At 47.0% G+C, this 25,092-nt stretch overlaps 2 protein-coding genes and 1 non-coding gene across 12 annotated transcripts in view; all 3 read left to right on the top strand.

Moving 5' to 3' along the window:
- CHD4 (chromodomain helicase DNA binding protein 4) overlaps positions 1-10,504 on the top strand; it is a 30,879-nt gene extending 20,375 nt beyond the window's left edge. For 4 of the 9 annotated variants that reach the window (XM_032348989.1, XM_032348994.1, XM_032348992.1 and 1 more), the window contains 15 exons: positions 1,058-1,238; positions 1,323-1,409; positions 1,496-1,584; positions 1,690-1,823; positions 2,344-2,488; positions 2,600-2,765; positions 3,016-3,113; positions 3,222-3,351; positions 3,968-4,039; positions 4,360-4,497; positions 4,979-5,087; positions 5,199-5,331; positions 8,694-8,892; positions 9,617-9,780; positions 9,950-10,504. In XM_032348989.1, coding sequence (XP_032204880.1) covers positions 1,058-1,238; positions 1,323-1,409; positions 1,496-1,584; positions 1,690-1,823; positions 2,344-2,488; positions 2,600-2,765; positions 3,016-3,113; positions 3,222-3,351; positions 3,968-4,039; positions 4,360-4,497; positions 4,979-5,087; positions 5,199-5,331; positions 8,694-8,892; positions 9,617-9,780; positions 9,950-9,967 — 1,863 coding nt within the window. In that variant the 3' untranslated portion in view covers positions 9,968-10,504. Of the gene's footprint in view, positions 1-1,057; positions 1,410-1,495; positions 1,585-1,689; positions 1,824-2,343; positions 2,489-2,599; positions 2,766-3,015; positions 3,114-3,221; positions 3,352-3,967; positions 4,040-4,359; positions 4,498-4,978; positions 5,088-5,198; positions 5,332-7,706; positions 7,816-8,693; positions 8,893-9,616; positions 9,781-9,949 lie in introns of those variants that run through there. The other 5 variants (XM_032348990.1, XM_032348993.1, XM_032348991.1 and 2 more) reach the window with 4 other exon arrangements.
- On the top strand, positions 2,791-2,930 carry LOC116594635. The gene has a single exon (XR_004287343.1).
- An 876-nt stretch (positions 10,505-11,380) lies between the features above and the next one.
- NOP2 (NOP2 nucleolar protein) lies at positions 11,381-25,082 on the top strand. Of its 2 annotated transcripts, none has more exons than XM_032349000.1 (16): positions 11,381-11,555; positions 11,836-11,945; positions 14,544-14,589; positions 14,754-14,842; positions 15,025-15,269; positions 18,152-18,207; positions 18,323-18,489; positions 18,589-18,788; positions 18,945-19,034; positions 20,114-20,201; positions 20,278-20,418; positions 20,896-21,035; positions 21,160-21,249; positions 21,429-21,551; positions 21,671-21,899; positions 24,259-25,082. In XM_032349000.1, exons 2-16 carry the CDS (start codon positions 11,840-11,842, stop codon positions 24,924-24,926), a joined length of 2,478 nt encoding a protein of 825 aa, XP_032204891.1. In that variant the 5' UTR covers positions 11,381-11,555; positions 11,836-11,839; the 3' UTR covers positions 24,927-25,082. The 2 variants fall into 2 exon arrangements, with proteins under 2 accessions (XP_032204891.1, XP_032204892.1); XM_032349001.1 differs by having other exon boundaries at positions 15,094-15,269.
- The last annotated feature ends 10 nt before the right edge of the window (positions 25,083-25,092 follow it).

A 25,092-nucleotide genomic window follows, 5' to 3' on the forward strand; every position in this document is an offset into this window, starting at 1 on the left:
ACTGAGCCAGCCAGGCTCCTCTCCCTTTTTTCTTGCTGCATAATATATCCTTGTTTGGAAGTACCCTAACTTACTTACTTTTTAAAATTGAGGTGTAATTGACAGAAAACATTACCGTTTTAAGTATACAATGGATTGATTCAATATTTGTATATATTGTGAAATCACCATGATAAGTCTGGTCAATACCTGTCGCCATGCATACTTAACACATTTTTTTTCTTGTCATGAGAACTTTCAGGATCTACTTTGAGCAACTTTCCAATGTGCAATACAGTGTTACTAATTGTAGTCACCATGTTGTGTGTTGCATTCCCAGGACTTGTTTATAACTGGAAGTTTGTACCTTTGACCCTCTTCACCCATTTTGGCCACTCACACCACCAGAAATTTATTCATTTTGTTCCATAATGATGGACATTTAGGTTGTTTCTGCTTTTATGTTGTTAGTAGTGGTTTAGTTCTAATGTAAGGGATTTGGAATCAGTTACTGGTCCTGAAGTGTCTAAAAAAAATATAAGACTTCCAGAGGAACATAAACATTACTGGGATATGAGAGGATATATGTGTGTAATTTGTTGGTTTGTTTTTTGTGGGTTTTTTTGCTCACAGTTGGCAAACTTTTATGAAGTTGTGAAGAACAGAAGAGCTTATGGCCCTTCTACTTTATGTCTTATGAAATCTTTTGCAGCATTTCAGAAGCCCTTCTGTACTGCCTTGCTATCTAACCTCTCTTTTCTACATTTTTCTATTTCCCAACTGCATAGGTGTCAAAGGGGTTAGAAGAAAGCAGACTGTCTCTTTATTCTTCTCTTGTGATAACAGCGTCATCCCATGTTTTTCTTTAGTTACATTGACTGCTAATCCGCACGTAATTATGAGGAGCCATGTCCTGTCAACTAAATTTATTTTTAAGTTCTTAGGTCCAAGCAGGCACGCTAAGTATTTCAGGGTTCAGTCCTGAAAAGGAGCTAGCAGAATGGGAACTGTGAGGACCAGGGGTAGCTGGTGGTGCTGACTTCAGCAGCCCTGAGTCCTGGCCCTCCCTCTGTCCCAGGAGGAAGAGGAGGTAGAACGAGAAATCATAAAACAGGAAGAAAGTGTGGATCCTGACTACTGGGAGAAATTGCTGCGGCACCATTATGAGCAGCAGCAAGAAGATCTAGCCCGAAATCTGGGCAAAGGAAAAAGAATCCGTAAACAGGTCAACTACAATGATGGCTCCCAGGAGGACCGAGGTGTGTGTGGCCGGCCCCGCCCCCCACCCATGGGCCGTTCCACTAGAGCAGTGGGCCCCGCTCATCTGCCCTCTCTCCCTCCAGATTGGCAGGACGACCAGTCCGACAACCAGTCCGATTATTCAGTGGCCTCAGAGGAAGGTGATGAAGACTTTGATGAACGTTCAGAAGGTGAGAGCTGTGCCTTTCTGCTGGCTTTTTAAATATCGCTTTAACACCCTTTCCAGTGTCACTCATGCATTCTTCTCTTCTTGCAGCTCCCCGCAGGCCCAGTCGTAAGGGCCTGCGGAATGATAAAGATAAGCCATTGCCTCCTCTGTTGGCTCGTGTTGGTGGGAATATTGAAGTAAGTGTCCTTTGAGTCTAAGGAGGGGTTGGGTGAGTTTGGGAGGGTTTGGTCTTTGATGGAATAAGGCCTGCTCCCTCTCACCTACGCTCCTTCTTTCTCCAGGTACTTGGTTTTAATGCTCGTCAGCGAAAAGCCTTTCTTAATGCAATTATGCGATATGGGATGCCTCCTCAGGATGCTTTTACCACCCAGTGGCTTGTGAGAGATCTGCGAGGCAAATCAGAGAAAGAGTTCAAGTAAGTTGAGAGATGGAATGTATAATGTAGAGCAAGAGCTTTTATTCTTTCTTATTCTTTTTTTTAAAAGATTTTATTTATTTGAGAGAGAGGGACAGATAACAACAGAGAGAGAGTGAGAGAGAGCAAGGAGCCTGACGCAGGACTCGATCCCAGGACCCTGGGATCATGACCTGAGCTGAAGGCAGATGCTTAACTGACTGAGCCACCCAGGCGTCCCAAGCAAGAGCTTTTGATCTCTGGTCACTCCATGGTATGAGTCCAGGCTCTGCAGGGGAATTGGCAGCTTCCTCTGTTGAGGTTGGCAGAAGTAGCTGTTAGTAATAGGATTCTTTGTGCTGGTAGCTTCCCTGGAGGAGAACCTAGGGCATGCTGTGGGATCTGGAGAGTCGGTCTTCAGTGCAATGACAGGCTTTATGTCAAGATGGAGCCAGAGTTGTTGTCTAGGATAAGTGGGAAAGATTTCATCTAGGAGTTGGCCTGATTGCTGTTTAACTCATTCCTCACTTCTTTTCTACAGGGCTTATGTATCTCTTTTCATGAGACATTTATGTGAGCCAGGAGCAGATGGGGCTGAGACCTTTGCTGATGGTGTCCCCCGAGAAGGCCTGTCTCGCCAGCATGTCCTTACTAGGATTGGTGTCATGTCCTTAATTCGAAAGAAGGTGAGCCCTGAGCCTCTCTGCCTTGTTCAGTTCCTAGGGGAAACTGGAGGGCCAACAGGAAAGGAGCCCAGAGCTGGAATCGGGTCTCACCTTCTTGTCCCATTGCTACAGGTTCAGGAGTTTGAACATGTCAATGGGCGCTGGAGCATGCCTGAACTTGCTGAAGTAGAAGAAAACAAGAAAATGTCCCAGCCAGGGTCTCCTTCTCCAAAGACTCCTACACCCTCCACTCCAGGAGATACACAACCCAATACCCCTGCACCTGCCCCACCTGCTGGTAAGTCTGCCTGTATTGTCCTTTTCTGTCCTTGCCAGTGCTTTTTCTGCTCTCCTGTTCTCAGCTCTGACAGGGGAGTCTGGCAGGACACACAGCAGTCTCCCTCTCAGTTTAGGAGAGCCGTCCTAAGAGTAGGGCTGGCTCTTAAAGGCACGAGAGGACAATTTAAGATGAGACCAACTGAGAAGGCATGACCTTCTCTCTTATTTAGAACCTTCTTCCTAATTAATTGTCTTCTCCTGGTCTGCAGAGGATGGGATAAAAATAGAGGAGAATAGCCTCAAAGAAGAAGAGAGTGCAGAAGGAGAAAAGGAGGTTAAGTCTGCAGCCCCAGAGGCCACTGTTGAGGTAAGAGCTGGGGTGATTAGATGCCATACCAAAGATGAATGGGTAAGCCCATTCATCCTTTCGGTTGCTGGCCTATCTGCCTCAACTTCTGTATTTTTTCCTTTGAAGTGTACACAACCCCCTGCCCCTGCCTCAGAAGATGAAAAAGTCCTTGTTGAACCTCCTGAGGGAGAGGAGAAAGTAGAAAAGGCAGAAGTGAAGGAGAGAACAGAGGAACCGATGGAAACAGAGCCCAAAGGTATCCACATTTTCAAGTTCTTGCATCCAGATCCCTGTGAAACTCCTAGACTTCTAGCTGGGCTAAGGACTTGTCAGGAGGAAGTAATACACTGGAGAATCCTGCACCCCGGATTTTTTTTTTTTTTTAAAGATTTATTTATTTATTTGACAGACAGAGGTCACAAGTAGGTAGAGAGGCAGGCAGAGACAGAGAGAGAGGGAAGCAGGCTCCCTGCTGAGCAGAGAGCCCGATGCGGGGCTCGATCCCAAGACCCTGGGATCATGACTTGAGCCAAAGGCAGAGGCTTTAACACTGAGCCACACAGGCGCCCCGCACCCCTGATTTTAAATTGAGGGTTTTAATCCCTTAAGACATCTTTCATGACATTTTCATTGAGATTTAGGGTTAAGATTGTTCCAGTTGCCTATGATGTGGGATGGAGGAGAACATTCTTCTTTTTTTCCTTTCTTTTTTTTTTTTTTTTCCAAGATTTTATTTTTAAGTAACCTCTGCACCCATCTTGGGGCTCAGACTTATAACCCTGAGATAGGAGAGTCGTGTGCTCTACCTACTGAGACAGCCAGGCACCCCAGACCCTTCTTTATACACTCTCAATGCCATCTCTTCCCTCCAGGTGTTGCTGACGTGGAGAAGGTAGAGGAGAAGTCAGCAGTAGATCTGACCCCCATTGTGGTAGAGGACAAAGGTGGGTTTTTGGAGAAGCTGATTGTGATTAAAAAGGATTCTAAAACTAGATGCAAGGACTTTATCTCTGGGACACCACCCCCCTGACTTCTCCCCATCCACACCCCAAGAGCTATTTTATCCCAAGTTAAAACACTCCCATCTGTCCCTTCGTATGATTATTATGGGCCAGTGGCGCCTTTTTCTGGGTTTGAGAAATACCTGTGTGGAGAGAGGGTGGAGGTGGCTGGATACTGAAAGTGTAGAATGCTGTGGATGGATAAGGGCCATGGTGCTATGCTTCTGCCTGGAGCTGACTTTTTTTCCCCTGCATATCTGTAGAAGAGAAGAAAGAAGAAGAAGAGAAAAAAGAGGTGATGCTTCAGAATGGAGAGACCCCCAAGGACCTGAATGATGAGAAGCAGAAGAAAAATATTAAACAGCGTTTCATGTTCAACATCGCAGATGGTGGTTTTACTGGTATGACAGCGAGGGGCCAACTGGGGTTAGAGGGTTCTGAAGTGAAATTAGGGTTCTAGTCTGCAGCCAAGGTACAAAGCCTCATCTCCCAGATGAAGGGGCTGCCAAGTTGGTTGCACGTTCTCCTGTCTCTGTGTTAGAAAGCCAGAGGTGTGCTCCTAAGATGGCATCTGTGAGGGATGCCTGGGTGGCTCAGTGGGTTAATAAACCTCTGCCTTCAGCTCAGGTCATGATCTCAGGGTCCTGGGACTGAGCCCTACATTGGGCTCTTTGCTCGGCAGGGAGCTTGCTCCGCCCTCCCCCACTGCCTCTCTCCGCCTACTTGTGATCTCTGTCTGTCAAATAAATAAGTAAAATCTTAAAAAAAAAAAAAAAGGGAAAAAAAAGATGGCATCTGTGGGGACAGGAATACATAGCTTTTGGAATTCTTACAGATATTGCCTTTCTTTTTCTCCCCAACCTTCCCCACATTCCTCTTCAGAGTTACACTCCCTTTGGCAGAATGAGGAGCGGGCAGCCACTGTCACCAAGAAGACTTATGAGATCTGGCATCGGCGGCATGACTACTGGCTGCTGGCTGGCATCATAAAGTATCCTTTGCCTGAGTCTGGGCTGAGGTTCTTGGTGAAGGGCTCTGTCAGTACTACTGTGTGAGGTTTCTCCCTGGCTTGTTTTGTTTTTCCTGAACAACTTTCCAATAGCCATGGCTATGCCCGGTGGCAGGACATCCAGAATGACCCACGCTATGCTATCCTCAATGAACCTTTCAAGGGTGAAATGAATCGTGGCAATTTCTTAGAGATCAAGAATAAGTTTCTAGCCCGAAGGTTCAAGGTGAGCAGGATGGGGAGGAATACGGTGTTAAAGTGACAGCCTTTGAAGTGCAGAAGGGACTATAGAGGAGGGAGGGAGTCTGTTCATGCAGAGGTGCTGTTTAGTGTCTGCTCCTGCGTGTTTGACTTAACTCTTGGTGTTCTGTGAGAGGCTTTGCTCCCAAGTATCTTAAATATTCGAAATCAAGACATGAAGGGGTGCCTGGCTGACTTAGTCTGGAGAGCATGACACCCTTGATCTCAGGGTATGAGTTTGAGCCCTGTGTTGGGGGTAGAGATTACATAAAATAAATACATAAATATAAAAAAGAAAAGAAATCAAGACATACAGAGTTGAAAATTAACCAGCTCTTTAAGGGTGGAAGATGAACATGCCTAATGAATGAGACAGGTGAAGGGGTGTCTGGCTGGCTTAGTAGTGCATGCGACTCTGGATCTCAGGGTTGTGAGTGTGAACCCTACACTGGGCATGGAGCCTACTTAAATAAATGAAACCTAATAAATGACGCAGCCGTGCAGTGGGTGTGTGAGGGGATTCCTGTAGGTTAGTGTGTTCAGGAAAGATACAGAGGTGGGATCGAATTCGATCTCTGAAGAGGGAGGGTTGTTGTGGGCTAGTGGTACTTTTTTCTGGGTTTGAGAGCCCCTGGGTGGATGCAAAGAGGCGATGCAAAGGTAGAGCTTCAGTCTCAGAATCACCAGGGTTAGTAAACCCAGGACTGAGGGGAGTCTCAGTCTGGAATTCAGCAAATGCATGTTGAGGGCAGCTTGTGTGCAGACGATCAGAGTCGGATACCATGAAGACAAGACATGTGAGATTTAAGCTGAGTGTCACTGGGGGAATAAGAAATGTACATCATGTGCCAAGCAGTGAGTAGCGTAAGGATACAAAGACAAAGAAAGCATGGTGCCTGTTGTCAGGGAGCTTTTGGTTTAAGGTAGAGGCAAATGTGTGAGCAAATGCATGCCACTCTGTGTATTAGGAGAGATCCATAGGTGAGTTCTCCAAGGGGAATTTGGGGAGCCTGGAGAGAGCTCCCAAATGGCTTCATGGAAGATGGCATTGGAATGAAGTTTTGATTAATGTCCTAGAGATCGCTGGATAGAAGCAGAAGGTAGTTCGAACCAACAAGATTAAGCAGGGCAAAGGACCAAGGGCAACAGAGCTTAGGGTGTTTGGAAGCAGCTGGTAGCCCAGTTGGGCTGTAGAAAACACTAGTGTTAGGTGATGGTGGCAGGTAGATTAGAGAGTGAGGTAAGGGCTAGAGGTTAGTAGGTAGGTTTTTGACACCAGATAAGTGTTTGGACTTTACACTACGACCAAGGGAAATGGAAACAGAACACTCATGAGATTGTAGAACTATGCTATGGTCAAGAGAGGTAGTAAGGGCTGGCCTGTGATGCTGGTTTTAGAAAATGAAAAGGATAAGGTAAAGGAGACAAAATACCAACTAATTGATAAGATTTACTGCTGTGTTGTAGAGTCAGCAAACCTTTTCTATTAAAGGGCCAAATAACTCTTTCAAGCTTTGTGGGACACACATGTTGGAAATACTCTGTCATAGTGTACAAGCAGACACAGGTTCTAAAAGAAGAAGTATGAATGTGTTCCAATAAAACTTATTTGTTGACAAGAAAATTTGAACTTCATATATTTTTTGTAAAGTGTCACAAACCATTTTTATTTTTTCTATCCATTTAAAATGTAAACAACAACAACAACAACAACAAAAAAAAACCCCAAAACATTCTTAGCTCTTGGGCTATACAAAAACAGATGGTGGGCCAAATTTGGCCCACAGGCCATAGTTTATGGACTACTGATTTGACTACTAATGGATTTGAGATACAAAACTAAACTTTTGAGCCCAAGTTACTGAAAAAAATTATCATTGGCAGATCAGGGAAGTGAGGAGAGGGAGCAGCATGTAGAAAAGAATAAGTTCAATTTTGGAATAGTCTTAACTAATATCCTCCCACTGCCTTCCCCCCCACACCATAAACAAGTAGGATCAAAGAGTGATCAACTACATGAGTGGGATCAGAACACTCAGTGCTTGAAATACAGGTTCAGAAAGCATCAGATACTTTGCACAGAGGGGCTGGCTGAACTGGGAGAGGAGAAATCACTTAAGGGAGTGCTTTAAAAGAACAGCAGCAAGCCAAGGGCTGATGGTCCTGGAGAAGGCTCATAGTTTGGGACAGGAGGAGGCAGTTGGTGAAGGAGACTGGGTATGTAGATCGAAAGTAGATGCTTGGTCAGTCCGGGGAGAAATTACTCTGCTCAGTGGAGCACGTCTTGTGCAGAAACAACAGCCCATTATTCTCATACTGTCCTATTTCCTGACCCCTAATGGCTTTATTGTCTTTAAGAAGCAGTGGATGGATACTTGAGCAAATTAAGTCTTATAACTTCTGAATCAACATTCTGTCTCTTGGAATATATTGCAAAGAACCTTTTACATAGCTCCGTCAGGTGACATGTGTAAGTGTTCATTGCAGTATGATTTTGGGGGGTGGGGCCCAGAGGTACCCTAGATGTTTGCCTGGGACATCAACTGGGAGTGTGGCTGGGTAGAATGTGGATTCACATCATGGAGCATTTTAAGCAACAGAAGGAACGAAATAGATGTGTTAGAACAACATAAATTGAACGTTCTGAAAAGATCTGAAGTGGGAAAAGGAGTAAGAGGCTTTTTATGTATACAGAACAACATTCTGTAAGTTAGAAATGTGCACACGAAACAAAACTCAGTCTTCAAGAACATTTGCACAAGGCCACACAGTAGGTATAGTAGAAGCATTGTCTGTTGGAGAAAGGAAGGACCGGGAATGAGATAATGAAAACAAAAGAAAAGAAGCAACAGAAGTACTTTTAAAAAGTGAAACAACTCAAATGATATGATGTGGTAGGTAAATCCATAAGACGGACTACCACGCAACCATAAAAATCATCTTTTATGAAGGGCAGTTATAACAAAGGAAGTTTTTAATACGGAACTTAGAGTGAAAACACAACAGGTATGTAGAGTGATCTCAGCTACATAAAAAATCTAGATGCAAGGGAAAACCTCAACATGTTAACAGTATCTGGGAGGTACAATTACTTAAGATAATACTTTTTTTATATACGATCTGTATTCTAGACTGAAATTTTAATCATTTTTGTATAAGCGAGTCCATAAGGGCAAAGAGTTTTAAAAACATAAACTTGCAAATGGGAGTAAACAAAGTAACGTGATGTTGAAGGGCTCGGGTGTTGGGGAGCCTTCGGTAGGGTTCTTCATAGATTGGGAGAGACCTATCAGAAATAAGCAAAGCAAGTGTCCGTGCAACTCCCCTCTCCTCTTCATCCTTCTCCAGCTTTTAGAACAAGCCCTGGTGATCGAGGAACAGCTGCGTCGGGCAGCTTACCTGAACATGTCAGAGGACCCCTCTCACCCCTCCATGGCCCTAAACACACGCTTTGCTGAGGTGGAGTGTTTGGCGGAGAGTCACCAGCACCTGTCCAAGGAGTCAATGGCAGGAAACAAGCCAGCCAATGCGGTCCTGCACAAAGGTAGCCAGTGGCTCCCCTGCCTCCTGCTGACTCAGCCTTCCTCTGCTACCTGTCCCCAACACAGAGTTCCTTCTGATTTCCAAACCTTCTTCAGAGCCCCTGTCTGGGCACTTAGGATGTGCTGGGGATCTTTGCCTTCTTCCTCGGAAAGTTAATGTCTTAGAGGCAATCGAAGACAGTAGTTCTTTGCCTCTTTTGACTCAATGTATTCAAGTTCTTGGAGATGGAAAGCAAAGCAGAATAATACAGTGCTATCTGGGATACTGTAGAGGTAACTTCTGGTAATTTCAGATCCCAAATTCTAGACCCCTTTCAACATTTCTAATTAAATGCTGAGGGTGGGTGGAGGGTGAAATGAGAAAAAGAAGTCTGGTTCAAAGGAAGGAGAAGACGGCTCCGAAAGCAAAAATGGTGAGAAAAGGGAACAACGGAAATCTTCTTTCAAGGAGGGGAGAAAATAGTGACTGTAGGGAGCAAGGTACAGTGAGGGTTAGGGGGTGTAACACTGCATAGCATCATGGACAACTGGAACTGTAACAGGAGGAGGAGGAATGTGAGTGTGGCCGAGGCAGGTCGGGTGACTCAGTGGCCAAAAAATACTGCAGCACTCCAGCATATCACTTGCTGGGTCACTGAGAAGTAATGAGGGGCTGGGTTCTCTCCGTAAGAAGAATCTTAACCTTGACCACCACAGCTCACCACCTGTTTTTTTTTTCCCCCTCTGCAGTTCTGAAACAGCTAGAAGAACTGCTGAGTGACATGAAAGCCGATGTGACTCGACTCCCAGCTACTATTGCCCGGATTCCCCCAGTTGCCGTGAGGCTACAGATGTCAGAGCGTAACATCCTCAGCCGTCTGGCAAACCGAGCACCTGAACCTACTCCACAGCAGGTAGACCCTTTTCTTCTGGCTGGCTTTCAGCAGAGCCATTCTGGAACTTGTAACTTCGCTCTCTGCCCCGAGTTGTTTCTTACACTGGTGGGGTCTTACCAGGGAGTTCTGGGATTGGGTGGTTTCCTGTGGTTTGGGATTCTGACTTCCTTGGCTCTTTTTCCTACAGGTGGCCCAACAGCAGTGAAGATTGGGATCGATGATACCACCTCCACCGCTGAGCAGTGACCTTCCTCATTTTCCCTTGCCCAGCTTCTCCCCTGGGGCCTGAGAGACCCTCTCCTTCCTTCTGCCCCATCTTCCATGTTGTAAAGGAACAGCCCCCAGCGCACTGGGGAAGGGGAGGGATCGAGGGGCACCGGTGCCCTTCCTGCTGGAGAGACAAGCAGCAGTAGCGCCGGCGCCATCTGCAGGGAGCTGGCGGGCTGGCCGCCTTCTGGGCCCTGGCTTCTCCCCACTGTAACACACAAACTGTTACACACAAACTCTTGTGGGTTCCCGCCAGGCTTGAAGAAAATGATCTGAATTTCTTCTTCCTTTTGGTTTTATTTTGTTGGTTTACTTTGTGTTTTCTTTTCTCCTTTTTGGGGGTATTCAGAGTGGGCCGGGCCCCTGGGCGAGACACAGCTACCTCTGTTGGCATCTTTTTAATACCAGGAACCCAGCGGCTCCAGCCACTGAGCAGCTAGAATGAAATAAAGTTGGAAAAAAAAAAAAAAAAAAAGGAAAAGAACCAAAAGCATAAAAAACCACAGCAAATTTCTTGATGAAAATTGAAAATAAAAGTTTCCTTGTATTTTAGTGCTCTGGTTCAGTGTGGGTGTAGGTGCAGGTGGGTGAGTGTGTAAGACAGCAGCGCTGGGGAATGTGTATCTGAAAACGAAGGGGGGTTCCCTCCTGTTCCAGTGCCCTACAGAGGAGCCATGTTGTGTGTGCACATGTCTTGCATGCTCTGGACCAAGGGTCCCACCACCTGGAAAGTGAGGGCTCCAAAACTACGCCTGGGTGCATACCTGTACCACTGTTTAATGGCTTTGTGACCTAGGAAGTTAGCTTATCTGGGCTGTAGATTTCTCATAAAATAGCCCTTCCTCATAGAGTTGTGAAAATAGAACTAGTAACGTGGTTGGAAAAGTTTTTAACAGCTGCTGAGCACCGCCTTAGTGCTGATTTGGAGGGCTGGAGTTGTTCGTTAGCTTGTGGGAAATTAAGACACAGGAGGTCTTCCTCCAGCCTCCAGGGATGGGAAGCCAGGCAGAGAACTTACTTGATGGGCTGAGCAGGGGTCTGTAGGGCAGAAGAATCGGGTTCCCTAATGAAAGAGTTGGGAGAAGGAGAATGTCCTGGGATTCCATGATCTTGAGACGATGTAGGGTGGAGCATGTCAGGAGGAAGGCCGCGATCTTAGGTACCAGTTTATCCCACTGAAGTCTGCAGTGAGGCAAGAACCCAAACGCTTTCCGGGACAGGCGGGGAAGTTGGAAACGGTTTCGTCGTCGTTGCTTTCTCCGCCCTGGGGGAGTGAGTGAAGCGGTCCGCCCCCCAATCTCCAGCGTCCCAGCCGCCAGCCCAGCGCGCGTCTCAAGCGAGCGTTCGTTCCGGGTTTGCGGCCACTTAAAAGCGACCGGAAGAGGCGGGGCGCGAGACGAGCGCGCCTCTGTGCGCCTGCGTGAAACGTTTCCTCGGCGTGTGGTGTCCGGACCCTAACCTCGGCGTGCACGTGGAGTGTTTCGTTGCTTACTGAGCGGGCGTCTTGTGTCTGGACCCTATTTCAGGTGAGCCGAGGCTTTGGGTGGGCGTGGAAGAAGTCGGGGACGGGTGTTTGCACCGATCCAGGCTGGGGCGTTGGGAGGCGGACGCAATGCAAATGGCGTGGGACCCAAAGGCCGGCTGGAGCGTGGAGTGGAGCTTTGGTCATACCATGGTGGGCATCGGGGGGTGCTGAGTCGAGGTTCGAAGCGCTTCTCTTTCCCATTCTAATACGCTGAGTCTGCGGTGTCCGTTCCGCTTTCCCACACGCGCGACTCTATCCTCTCTCGTTTTTCTCTTGTCCAGTACTATGGGGCGCAAGTTGGACCCTACGAAGAAGGAGAAGCGCGGGCCGGGCCGTAAGGCCCGGAAACAGAAGGGTGCTGAGACTGAACTGGCAAGGTTCTTACCTGCAGGTAAGGGTTAGGCGTGCCCTTCCAGCCCCCGCCCAGTTCTCCAGGTTTTGCACCATTGTTTCATCTGTATCACATGCTCCTCCGTTTTTAGTTTCTTTGTACACTTTACTGTGTTGGAGTGGAATTTTCTTTGAATGAGTTATAAAGTTATACATTTGAAGAGAAACCAGAGTATATTGTATGAGTTACTAGAAAGTAAGTATGAATGGAGGCACCGGGATGGTTCCGTGGGTTAAGCATCTCACTTTTGATTTCACCTCAGGTCATGACCTCAGGGTCCTGAGATTGAGTCCCTCTCTCACTCCCACTCCATGGGGAGTCGGCTTAAGATTCTCCCTCTAGGGCGCCTGGGTGCCTCAGTGGGTTAAAGCCTCTGCCTTCGGCTCAGGTCATGATCCCAGGGGTCCTGGGATTGAGTCCCCCATCGGGCTCTCTGCCTGGCAGAGAGCCTACTTCCTTCTCTCTCTCTGCCTGCCTCTCTGCCTACTTGTGATCTCCGTCTGTCAAATAAATAAATAAATATTAAAAATATATATATATTCTCCCTCTACTCACCCAACACCTGCTTACTCTGTCTCAAAAAAACAAAAAAAAATTTTTTTAATTAAAAAGATATTTAAGTATTGGGGCACCTGAGTAGCTAAGTGGGTTAAGCTTCTGCCTTCAGCTCAGGTCATGATCCCAGGGTTCTGGGATCGAGGCCCACATCAGGCTCTCTGCTCAGCGGGGAGCCTACTCCCCCCCCCACGTGTCTGCCTACTTGTGATATCTGTCTGTCAAATAAATAAATAAAAATCTTAAAAAAAAATACTTAAGTATGAATGAAACACTCACTGTCATCAGCACTTAGAAATTAGGGATAATGTAGCAGAGACCCAAATACCCATGCAAGGAAAGGTGCAGTTTAACACTGAAGGAGGTTAGTGGAGAATCTACACAGAGTTTGGAAAGTTTTTTTTATTCGAGAGAGCACAAGCCAGGGGGCGGGGCAGAGGGAGAGAAAGAAGCAGGCTTCTTGCTGATCAGGGAGCCGGATGTGGGGCTCCATCCCAGGACCCCAGGATCATGACCTGAGTCACCCAGGTGCTGGAGTTTAAAAATATTTTAATCTGGTTTTGGAAAATGGCTGACATTTTAGTAAGTGGAATTTGGGAAGGGAACAGACCAGTCACCATCACCAGCATTGTGGAGGAGGAGGGCAGGGGAAGACACAGATCTGGCTCCCATATGCTGAATAGTCTACTGCATGGAAGGCTGGGTGGGAGAGAAGAGTGGACAGGTAGTTTGTCTTGGGCATTAATTAGATAGAAGATGCAGGTTTTTGAGATATTACAAAGTGCTGGGCACTGGGCACCTGGGTGGCTCATGGGTTAAGTGTTGGACTCTTTATATGGACTTAGGTCATGATCTCAGGGTTGTGGGATCAAGCTCTGTATTAGGCTCTGCACTCTGCTTGAGGATTCTCTGCCTCTAACCCTTCCCCTGCTTTGCACACTCTCTTACTCTAAAATATAAATCTTTTACACTGAACCCTTTGGACCCATTGTGTCACCTCATTCTCTTAGTGCTCTGTGAGAGAGATATTGTTAAGGAAATGAATGCTCAGAGGTTAAGCAACTTGGCCATGTAAGTGACAGGGCTGAGATTTGATAAGCTTTTTATTTTTTGGAGAATGTATGGAAAACAGCAGTTATAAAGGTAAAAATCTGTGGTTGATTACTGATTAAGTTGAGAGCAGAGGAAAGCAGAAGAAAAAACAATTTTGTTTGTTACGGAAATCCATTTATCATAGACTTAGCAATGTTTGAAATGGTGGAAGTTCTGCTGGTCTTTGAATTCCTTCAGTCTTCTGATGGCAGAGTCGACTGCTGCAGCAAAAGTGGTGGGGTAGGTCCAGGCACAGCTGGCTCCCATCTTTTTGCAGGATCCACAGTGCAAAATACCCATAGCTCAGTAGGCGGTGGCGTCCTTTTCTTTTGAGGATTTTATTTATTTATTTTAGAATGCAAGAGCGGGGCACAGAAAGAGAGGGACAGAGAGAATCTATGACCCTGAGATCACTATCTGATCCAAAATCAAGAGTCGGATGCCTAACCAACTGAGTGACCCAGGTGCCCACCATAGCTCAGTCATTGCATTTTGGTTTTGCTGCAGAAGAAGCAAGTGTATCTGGCATGCTGGGTTATTTCAATTTGTCTTCACCATTTTCCTGAGGGAGGAATCCTAACGGATCCCATATTTACCAACCCATCACCGATTCAGACCTTCTTGGTGGGTTTAGCCATGTTGCTGCCAACCAGGTCACTAGGTCGAAGGCCAGAGAGAAAAGATGAATTTTGAGTCTCTGTTGTTACCAGGATTATAGTATTGCTGTTTATTGAAATGAAAAGTCTGGAGGGAGGCCCAGTTCAGATTTGGTTGATGAACAACCACATAGTGAGCATCTCTTTTACACTTGTCATTCAGCTCCTTGTAAAGATCTGTGGAGCAAGTTATAATCTCCTTTTAATTAGTATATTAATTCTTTCCCCACTTTTCTAATGTTCTTTTTCATTTTCCTTGTGACGTACTATTTGCTTTTTTTTTTTTTAAACACAGCTGGGGATGAAAATTCTAAGAGGCTGTCTAGTCGTGCTCGAAAAAGGTAAGTGTTATATCCAGACTTCCATAGATTAAATTGGGATTGCTCATCTTTAGTCATGTAATCACATGTGCTCATACTGATGGGAGGGGCTTTTTGGGGACTCTCTCATTTCTGTGGCAGCCCTAGAGGTATGTTCCATTTCCTAACTCCTTACATTTTTTTAGGGCAGCCAAGAGGAGGTTGGGCTCTGCTGAAGCCCTTGAGACACATAAATTCCCTGGGGCCAAACCATTGCCTGGAAAACTACCCAAAGGTCAGTGAATATAGGAGATGTGTGCTACATGAGGAATCTTCTGGGCCGTGGGTACGGAAGGGCTTGCTGAGCATTTCTGGAGTGAAAGAAGCAGCCAGAGGACATTTCTGAGGGTAGAAAGTACAGGCTGCATCAGTGTGTGTGTGTGGCTGCCATCAGTCCAGAATTCTTCAAACCCTTAGGAGTCTCTGGAGGAGCTGTCCAGACACCTGGTAAGAAGGGAGCCCAGTTCTTACTTCATGCTACTCAAGGCAGGAAGCGTCCAGCACCAACCCTCAGCAGTGAGGAGGAAGAGGAGGAGGAAGAACCTGAAGAGGATGGTGTGCTGAACCAAGGGGACCTCTGGGGCTCCGAGGACAGTGATGCCGATAAGATAGATGACTATGGTACTGGTTCCAACTCGGAGAACGAGGATGAAGGTGAAGAGGTGAGGTTTAGCTCTAAGGGTATTCAGGAAAGAATCCTTGCCGTTTAGTGTTTCCAGGTCCTTGAGATTATCCCTTAGTGTCAAGGATAAGCTGAGCAGAGAAAAGGGGTTTTTGTCTTCTGCCACTGTTTTCTTGTCACCTGTGTTGGCTTAGTATACTCGCAAGAGTAGAAAAACTGGGCGAGAGCATTTTGAAATCCAGGATGCTCAGTGTTGGTGAGGACCTAGTCAGGTGGATACTTGAGTGCCCTGCTGCGGGGAATAGAAATGTGCACATGTTTTTTAATGAAGTGTCTGCTGTCTGAGAACCTTAGAGAGTTTCTTCCTTTTGACCTAGTAATTCTGTTTCAGAAGACAATCCAGAATGTGGACAGAGATTTATTTACTGAGGTATAAGAAGTTAGGGGCACCGGGTTGGCACACGATAGAGCACACAACTCTTGATCTTGGGGTTGTAAGTTTGAACCCCATGTTGCATGTAGAGATTACTTTTTTAAAAAAAAAAGTTATCTGGGACGCCTGGGTGGCTCAGTTGGTTAAGCAGCTGCCTTCGGCTCAGGTCATGATCCCAGCGTCCTGGGATCGAGTCCCACATCGGGATCCTTGCTCCGCAGGGAGCCTGCTTCTCCCTCTGATTCTGCCTTCCACTCTGTCTGCCTGTGCTCGCTCTCGCTCGCTCTCTCTCTGACAAATAAATAAATAAAATCTTAAAAAAAAAAAAAAAGTTATTTTAGGGGTGCCTGGGTGACTCAGTGGGTTAAAACCTCTGCCTTCGGCTCAGGTCGTCGGCCCGGGGTCGTGGGATTGAGCCCCGCATCTGGTTCTCTGCTCAGCGGGGAGCCTGCTTCCTCCTCTCTCTCTGCCTGCCTCTCTCCCTACTTGTGATCTCTTTCAAATAAATAAATAAAACCTTTTTTTAAAAAAAAAGCTATTTTAAGTATTAATATACAATTAGCATATGAGTATGTTAGAAAAACTCAGGCAAGGGACACCTGGGTGGCTCAGTTGGTTACGCATCTGCCTTTGGCCTGGGTCAAGATTCCAGGGTCCTGTCCCACATCCGGGTCCTTGATCAGTAGGGAGTCTGCTTCTCCCTCTGCCTGCCCCTCCCCTGGCTTGTGCGTGTGCATGCTTGCACGCAGTCTCTTTCTCTGACAGATAAACCAGTAAATAAGATCTTTAAAAAAAAAAAAAAAGAAAACCTCAGGTGATACAAGGTTGTAATGTATAAAAAGGAAGTTCCCATTTGCACCCTTTCTCCCAGTCTGCCTTTTCTCCACAGAATTGCTCTTATAAGATTTGCAGGCACCCTGTGGACGATAATGCCCAAAACTCTGGAAACAGCCAAAGTAACAAATACGCCCAGGTAAATTATAATTCCTTTACACACTAAGTCAATATTTGGCCGTCGTGTCTATGAAAATGCTGGTAATCTTTGAATGAGAAAAGGCAGGAAACAAACTTGAAAACACATCACAATTTTATTTTATTTTTTTTAAAGATTATTTATTTATTTGACAGACATAGATCACAAGTAGGCAGAGAGGCAGGCAGAGAGAGAGGAAGGGAAGCAGGCTCCCTGTCAAGCAGAGAGTCCGATGCGGGGCTCATCCCAGGACTTTGGGATCATGACCCAAGCCGAAGGCAGAGGCTTTAACCCACTGAGCCACCCAGGTGCCCAAGAGTAGAAGAGTTTTTGTTGGAGGCTACGGCATGGTTGGAGTCATGAATCAAACCAGGCCCAGACTTGTGTCTCCTTTAAAGTCCGGACACCTGAGGTGCCTGGGTGGCTCAGTGGGTTAAAGCCTCTGCCATCGGCTCAGGTCATGATCCCAGGGTCCTGGGATCGAGCCCCATATCAGGCTCTCTGCTTGGCAGGGAGCCTGCTTCCTCCCCCCTCTCTCTCTGCCTGCCTCTCTGCCTACTTGTGATCTCTCTCTGTCAAATAAATAAATAAAATCTTTAAAAAATAAAAAAAAATAAAAAAAATAAAGTCCGCACACCTTGATAAGGGGTTAAGGACGGGAAAGTTGAGTAACACTGAGGAAGGGTCTGTGCTATGTGTTGCGTGCTCGCCTACGTGACTTCCCACACGCTCTCCCTGTGGAAGGGAACAGCTTGGTCAGGGTCATGAGTTCTTAGTTGGTCCTTGTTGTTCTTATACCTCCCATAACCCTGGTTGATTGTCTTGCTAATGGCATTAGCCAAGACTACCTGGCATCACGTGGTTTGCTTGTAGTTAATGTAAACTTGTTATAGAAACTTGTGGCCATCTGACTAGATACTGATGTATTATTCCTCCTATTGTAGTCTGCCTTATAAATGCTTGTAAGATGTGGAATAAAATCCGCACTGTTGGACATCATCCTCATTGTTCCTTCTGCCCCCATCTCTTTGTCTCTTAATTTCTTCTCACCATCTTCTTACCCTCACATTTCCTGGTGGATTTGTTGCGCCAGCTGGGACAAGTTTTTATGAAAGCCTTGAATCTGTTACTTAGTTTCAACAATGGTCAGTATTTTGCCAGTCTTTTTTTTTTTTTTTAAAGATTTTATTTATTTTATTTGACAGACAGAGATTACAAGTAGGCAGAGAGGCAGGCGGAGAGAGAGAGGAGGAAGCAGGCTCCCTGCCGAGCAGAGAGCCCAATGCGGGACTCGATCCCAGGACCCTGAGATCATGACCTGAGCCGAAGGCAGCGGCTTAACCCACTGAGCCACCCAGGCGCCCAGTATTTTGCCAGTCTTAAATTTGCTTCTTTAGGTTCCATACTTTTTTCTAAGGGTGTTACTTTTGCCTTCAGGAAACAATAAAACACAGAGAATTCTACCTGGGAGGGTGGAAGGGCAGGCTTTCCATTACTAGCCCCTTGTCTCTTTCAGCTGCTGCCCATTGAGAGGGCTGCTCGGAAGCAAAAGGCCCAGGAAGCTGTGGCTGGGTAAGTTTTGGAAACTCTTAGGGTGGAGACCAGGCAGCAGCTAGGATGAAGAAATTGAGGGGGGAGCCAGTGTCTGTTTTAATCTGTGAATCACTGTTTCTAAACCTGGTTTTAGGGGCCAGTGGAGTGAAGAGGAGACTGAGGAGGAGGAGGAGGAGGAAGAGGAGAAAGGGTCTCCTGAGTCAGGCCCCCAAAAGGATGACGAGACAGATGGGGGCTTACAGATCAATGTGGATGAGGAGGAGACCTTTGTGCTGCCCCCTGCTGGGGAGATGGAGCAGGATATCCTTCCAGTGCAGGGTGAAGGGTAGGGAGCAGATGCTTGGGAGAGCGCATTTCCAGGCCCTGGGACATCTTGAAACAGTTCCTTAACACATCCACATGCCCAGGCTCCAGACTTGCAACGAATTCACAAGCGCATCCAGGATATTGTAGGAGTGCTGCGTGATTTTGGGACTCAGCGGGAGGAGGGTCGGTCTCGTTCTGAGTATCTGCACCGGCTTCAGAAGGATCTAGCTACTTATTACTCCTATGGAGACTTTCTGCTTGGCAAGCTCATGGACCTCTTCCCTCTATCTGAGGTACTGAATTGCTAATCTAATGCCCTTTCTGCTTTTCTTTTCTTACTTTCTTTATTTGACACTGTGTGAGGAAGACAGTCAGCCTTCTTACTCTTTTGTCATCCGGCTGAGCTCCTTGATCAGCCTGACTTGCTTGCTACCATTTTGCTTTCCCAGCTGGTGGAGTTCTTAGAAGCTAATGAGGTACCTCGGCCCATCACCCTCAGGACCAATACCTTGAAAACCCGGCGCCGAGACCTTGCTCAGGTGAGGGGTGGATTTTGAGATTTGTTTATCTCAGGGACGTGTTGACTTCTAACCCTGGAGACACCCCTCTCTCACTTTGACGGCGATGGAGGGGGGATGAGGGGTGGAGTTGGGTCTTAGTAAACGTATTCTTGGTACAGGCATGATTCAGAGGCAGACCAAGGAAGGCCTAGGGTCATGTTGGATTTATCTGGCTTGGGGCCCAGGATGACCTCTGTGAAGTGGGAAACTTGTCTCTTCAGCCTGTGCTCTCTGTAATAGGGTTGAGACCCTGTTTCAGGATAAAATTTCTGCTGTCTCAGAACAAAATGGGAGTTGTCTGCCTTTTAGATCATTGAGGAGCTGGTGAACCTATGATTTCTGCACCCAGAAAAAGACATGATGCACGGGCACAAACAGTATTTTCAACTCATCGTTTCCAAGGGTTCAGGGACTCCATGTTAAAGACTGCCTACTGTTCTTTTTTTTTTTTTTTTTTTAAGATTTTATTTATTTATTTGACACAGAGAGAGATCACAAGTAGGCAGAGAGAGAGGAAGGGAAGCAGGCTCCCTGCCGAGCAGAGAGCCCAGTGGGGGGCTCGATCCCAGGACTCTGAGATCATGACCTGAGCTGAAGGCAGAGGCTTTAACCCACTGAGCCACCCAGGTGACCCTGCCTGCTGTTCTGTGGCCATTGGTGTGGCCTGTGTATAGTCTTTTCTCTGGGTGCGACATTGACCTACCTGGTTCTGATTTTTCATGTGCTGTAGCCAGCAACGTTACGTTATAGGATGGTAAGGGGGCTGAGCCTATTGGAAAATCAGAGTTCTGTTACAAGAAACAGAAAGATGGGAGCTGGTAGTCTGCTCCATTGGGATTGAGTTCAGACCTTGGGTTAGAGCCTGAGGCAAAGGGAGAGGACATCAGAGGATGGTATGGGTGAGGCTGTGGTCCAAGAGTCTGTGATGATTGTGTTGTACCTATAAGCTCTGGGAGTTTGATGCCACGGGCCTCAGTAGAACTACATTTTCATATTCCCACCCATTCTGGGTATAGGAGCCTGTGAGGTTTTAAAATCTTAATCTTTCTTATGTTCAGGCACTGATTAACCGTGGAGTTAACCTGGACCCCCTGGGCAAGTGGTCAAAGACTGGACTAGTGGTATATGATTCTTCTGTGCCCATTGGTAAGTGTTTTCTGCCCAGTGGCCTTTCTGCCCCTGCCCTTGTCCCAGCATGTCACAGATGGGTCGTCCTCCACAGGTGCTACCCCCGAGTACCTCGCTGGGCACTATATGCTTCAGGGAGCCTCCAGTATGCTGCCAGTCATGGCCTTAGCGCCCCAGGAGCATGAGCGGATCCTGGACATGTGTTGTGCCCCTGGAGGAAAGACCAGCTACATAGGTATGAGGTGGGCAGGCAGGGGTAGGAGCCATCTGGCTCTCTGCTTCTGGAAGTAAATGGTGTCGCTTACTCTCAAGTGCTCAGGAAAACAGTGCAGAGCAGCTCAGAGTGGTAAGGAGTGCAGGCTGTGGAGTCGGCCTGGGTTTCAGCCCCATGTGCCACCAACTGTCCATACGGCCTTGGACAAGCCCCTGATCTTACTATCTGTAAAATGGGGTAGCAGCTGTGCTTCAAAGAAGTAAGTTAATCTGTGGGACCCAAAAGATGCTCAGTAACAAATAAAAAACCCACCAGCAGGCATGCTCATCAGCGGGTGCAGGTCGACAGATCTGTACAGTAGACAGGAGGCAGCTTACTGGGAGTGAAATGGCCTCGAAGAGGTGTGAGAATTCAGCTGTGGGTTCTTGGGCTAGAAGGTGGCTGGCAGACGTGAGGCAGAGGAGCTGGCTGGTGAGCTCTGTGCCTCTCTGCCTTCAGCCCAGCTGATGAAGAACACAGGTGTGATTCTTGCCAATGATGCCAATGCCGAGCGGCTCAAGAGTGTCGTGGGTAATCTGCACCGGTTAGGAGTCACCAACACCATTATCAGCCACTACGACGGGCGCCAGTTCCCCAAGGTGTGGCCCCCCCTCTGTGTGTCTTCCTGCTTCCTGACCTCGCAGTGTTTAGACTTGCCCCTAGGAAGTAATGGTGCAGTACAGATTGCCAAAAACACCTAATCAGCCTACCCTTTTCCCCCAGGTGGTGGGGGGCTTTGACCGAGTCCTTTTGGATGCTCCCTGTAGTGGCACTGGGGTCATCTCCAAAGACCCAGCTGTGAAGACTAACAAGGTGAGGAGTTGGGAGGTGAGGCCCAGAGAGGGGGCGGGGACAGCTGAGAGGTCTGCTGGGCCTTCCGGAGCTGGAAGGGGAGGTGGAGGAGCACACTAAGCAGTTAATAGTTCACCTCTTCTCCTGAGGCTGTCTTTTTGAAATCTTGACATCCTTGCATCGGTCTTTCCTTGGGACAGGATGAGAAGGACATCTTGCGCTGTGCTCACCTTCAGAAGGAGTTGCTCTTGAGTGCCATTGACTCTGTCAATGCGACATCCAAGACGGGAGGCTACCTGGTCTACTGCACCTGCTCCATTATGGTGAGGCCTCTGTTGTGGTGGAGCTGAGGGGACAGGGCTAGGAGGGTGTTTGCCCCTTAGAGCTCCCTTCAGCTCCAGCTCCGCTTTTCCTTCTCTTTCTGCCTCCCCTACGTATTCAGGTGGAAGAGAACGAGTGGGTAGTAGACTATGCCCTGAAAAAGAGGAACGTTCGGTTGGTGCCCACGGGTCTAGACTTTGGCCAGGAGGGTTTTACTCGCTTTCGAGAAAGGCGCTTCCACCCCACCTTGCGTTCTACCCGCCGGTTTTACCCTCACACCCACAATATGGATGGTTTCTTCATTGCTAAGTTCAAGAAATTCTCTAATTCTGTCCCCCAATCCCAAACAGGTAAGCGATCTGCTCTTTCTGCCCTTCATCACCACCTTTGCCCTTTCCACCTTTCAGGAGGCATATGACTGCAGGGAAGGGAGGGACTTGCGCCTTGCTTATCCCACCTTTGCATTCTTGGATGAGAGGCTTCTTTCATCCCAATTAGAATCGTTCCTGATCCTGGACCCCATCTGAGTATATGTGAAAGTACTTGTGCAGATGGGGACCTTTTGCTTGATTCTGCCAAGTGGCTGCAGTCTTTCAGCACTAAATGCATTCCCAATGCAGTTGTGGTTTGTTTTTCCTGCTTGGCCAAGGGCTGCCTTCCTGGTAACAGACCTCTGCTGGTCCAGCATTGTCAAGGTTGGCACAAGACTCCTCAGAACCATCAGCAGTTCTCTGAGCCCATCACACTAATTGCAAATCTTTTTCTCAGCCATCTTGAGTCTGGCCTGGATCTCAGAAGGGTGGGGTTTTCTGGAACAGGCTTGGTGGTTCTGCATGCTGGGATAGAACCCTGGGTTTAGTTGGAAGAGGGAGAGGCAAGTTTCTCTGAATACATACTGTGACTTACTGAGTTGATTTCTTTTTTTTAAAGTTTATTCACGTCATCTCTCCCAATGTGGGGCTTGAATTCATAACCTTGAGATCAAGAGTCACATGCTCTCCAGACTGAACCAGTCTGACACCCTCATATTCTTTTCTTTATAAATAATGTTCCTCACTAGAGTCACATCTGAACGTTAAGAGAAACCTTAAGAAGTGACAAAATTTGCTATAACTTTTTTCCACCTTAACTTTAAAAGTTCGTATTTAATGTCCTTTCTCATTTGTGCCGCCTTAGCCTGTTTCTAGTTGGTGTGTGTGACTTATTTTCTTGCATCTCATCAAAATCCACATGAAAAACAAAAAAAATCCTGTCTTTTTTTTTTTTTTTTTAAGATTTTATTTATTTATTTGACAGAGAGCAATCACAAGTAGGCAGAGAGGCAGGCAGAGAGAGGGGGAAGCAGGCTCTCTGCTGAGCAGAGAGCCCGATGTGGGGCTTGATCCCAGGACCCTGAGATCATGACCTGAGCCGAAGGCAGAGGCTTTAACCCACTGAGCCACCCAGGAGCCCCATATTCTTTTCTTTATAAATAATGTTCCTCACTAGAGTCACATCTGAACATTAAGAGAAACCTTAAGAAGTGACAAAATTTGCTATAACTTCTTTTTGCCACCGTAACTTTAAAAGTATGTATTTAATGTCCTTTCTCATTTGTGCCTTCTTAGCCTATTTGTTGGTGTGTGTGACTTCTTAATTTTCTTGCATCTCATCAAAATCCACATGAAAAAAAAAAAAATCCTGTCTTTTTTTTTTTTTAAGATTTTATTTTTTTATTTGACAGAGATCACAAGTAGGCAGAGAGGCAAGTGGAGAGAGGGGGAAGCGGGCTCTCTGCTCAGCAGAAAGCCCAATGTGGGGCTCTATCCCAGGACCCTGAGATCATGACCTGAGCCAAAGGCAGAGGCTCTTACACTGAACCACCCAGGCACCCCAAAAATCCTGTCTTTAAAAAAGACAAAGCCGGGCGCCTGGGTGGCTCAGTGGGTTAAGCCACTGCCTTCGGCTCAGGTCATGATCTCAGGGTCCTGGGATCGAGCCCCGCATCAGGCTCTCTGCTCAGCAGGGAGCCTGCTTCCTCCTCTCTCCCTGCCTGCCTCTCTGCCTACTTGTGATCTCTGTCTGTCAAATAAATAAATAAAATCTTTAAATAAATAAATAAATAAATAAAAATAAATAAAAAAGACAAAGCCTAGCACTTCACGTTTATTCAGGATTTACCTCCTGAGTCTCCTGTGACTTGCCCTCCTTAAGGGGACACAGCTTCCTCTGGAAACCTTGCCCAAGGATGAATAATGATCTCTTCTTCTTTCTCTCTCTCTCTTTTTTTTTTTTTTTAAAGATTTTATTTATTTATTTGACAGAGATCACAAGTAGGCAGAGAGGCAGGCAGAGAGAGAGGAGGAAGCAGGCTCCCTGCTGAGCAGAGAGCCCGATGCGGGGCTCGATCCCAGGACCCTGAGATCATGACCTGAGCCGAAGGCAGCGGCTTAACCCGCTGAGCCACCTAGGCACCCCTCTCTCTCTTTTTTTTTAATCCCTTTCTCTTTATTATGAGGTTCAAATGTGACTTGGGTAAAGGCCAGGTGATACCAAGTAATTGGAATCTAGGTGGTCTGCTTTGAGGTGCTACCTGCCTACAAGGGCGCCCTTGGCTGACAGTAGTCAGGCACTTCCCTTACCTTAGACCTCAGCTTACTTCTTCCACTAATGATAAAATCTCAGTGCTGACGCCCAGTTTCTTAAACCACATGTTTAATTTTAACCCAGGGAATTCTGGAGATTCTACCCCTGCAAACCTAGACTTGCCTGAGGTGAAAGGTCAGGTGACCCCCAAGCCTGAGGGCAGCAGCCAGCCTGCCAAGAAGGCAAGAGTGGCTGTGAACGCAAAGCAGCAGTTGCAGAAACAGAAACATCCCAAGAAGGCCTCTTTCCAGAAGCAGAATGGCATCTCCAAAGGTACAGACTCAGGATTGTCCACTGTATCTTGTGACACAAAGTTCCAAGCTCCTTCCAAGGTCCAGGACAGTAGTCAGCCAGCTCTAGAAGCTGAAGTGATGAAGGGACCAAAGGTGACTAAGAAGCTAAAGCAAAAGTCAGCTACCCTGCTGTCCTCCAAGAAAGTTGCCTTCCGGAAGCAGAATGGTCCTCTTAAGGGCACCAGCAACAAAGTGCCTGTGCTATCCCTTTCCACGACCCAGGCCACTGTCAAGCCTGAGGACTGTGATCCGCCCCTTCGAAACACCAAAGGGGCTGAGAACGTAAAGCAGCAGTTGCCTTCCAAGAGAGCTGCCTTCCAGAAACAGAATGGCACCCCCAAGGGACCTGAGACTTCCACCATGTCCCTCCTTGGTTCCAGCCGGCCCCCACCAGCAAAGAGGAGGAAATCTCAGTCCAGAGGCAGCAGTAGTCCAGTGTTGTCTAATATGAATGGTTGAAACTAGACTGGGATGGCTCACTGCTGTTGGCACTGGGTTGGAACTTTTTAACCAACTGAGCCACCCAGGCACTCCATTGGGTTGGAACTTTTTACCTCTGTGAGGTTGGCATCCCCACTGTGCATATGAAATCTAATACACGTTTTATAATCTCTGGTCACTGTGT

Source organism: Mustela erminea, chromosome 6, assembly GCF_009829155.1.
Source record: "Mustela erminea isolate mMusErm1 chromosome 6, mMusErm1.Pri, whole genome shotgun sequence".
In the NCBI taxonomy this organism is placed as follows: domain Eukaryota; kingdom Metazoa; phylum Chordata; class Mammalia; order Carnivora; family Mustelidae; genus Mustela; species Mustela erminea.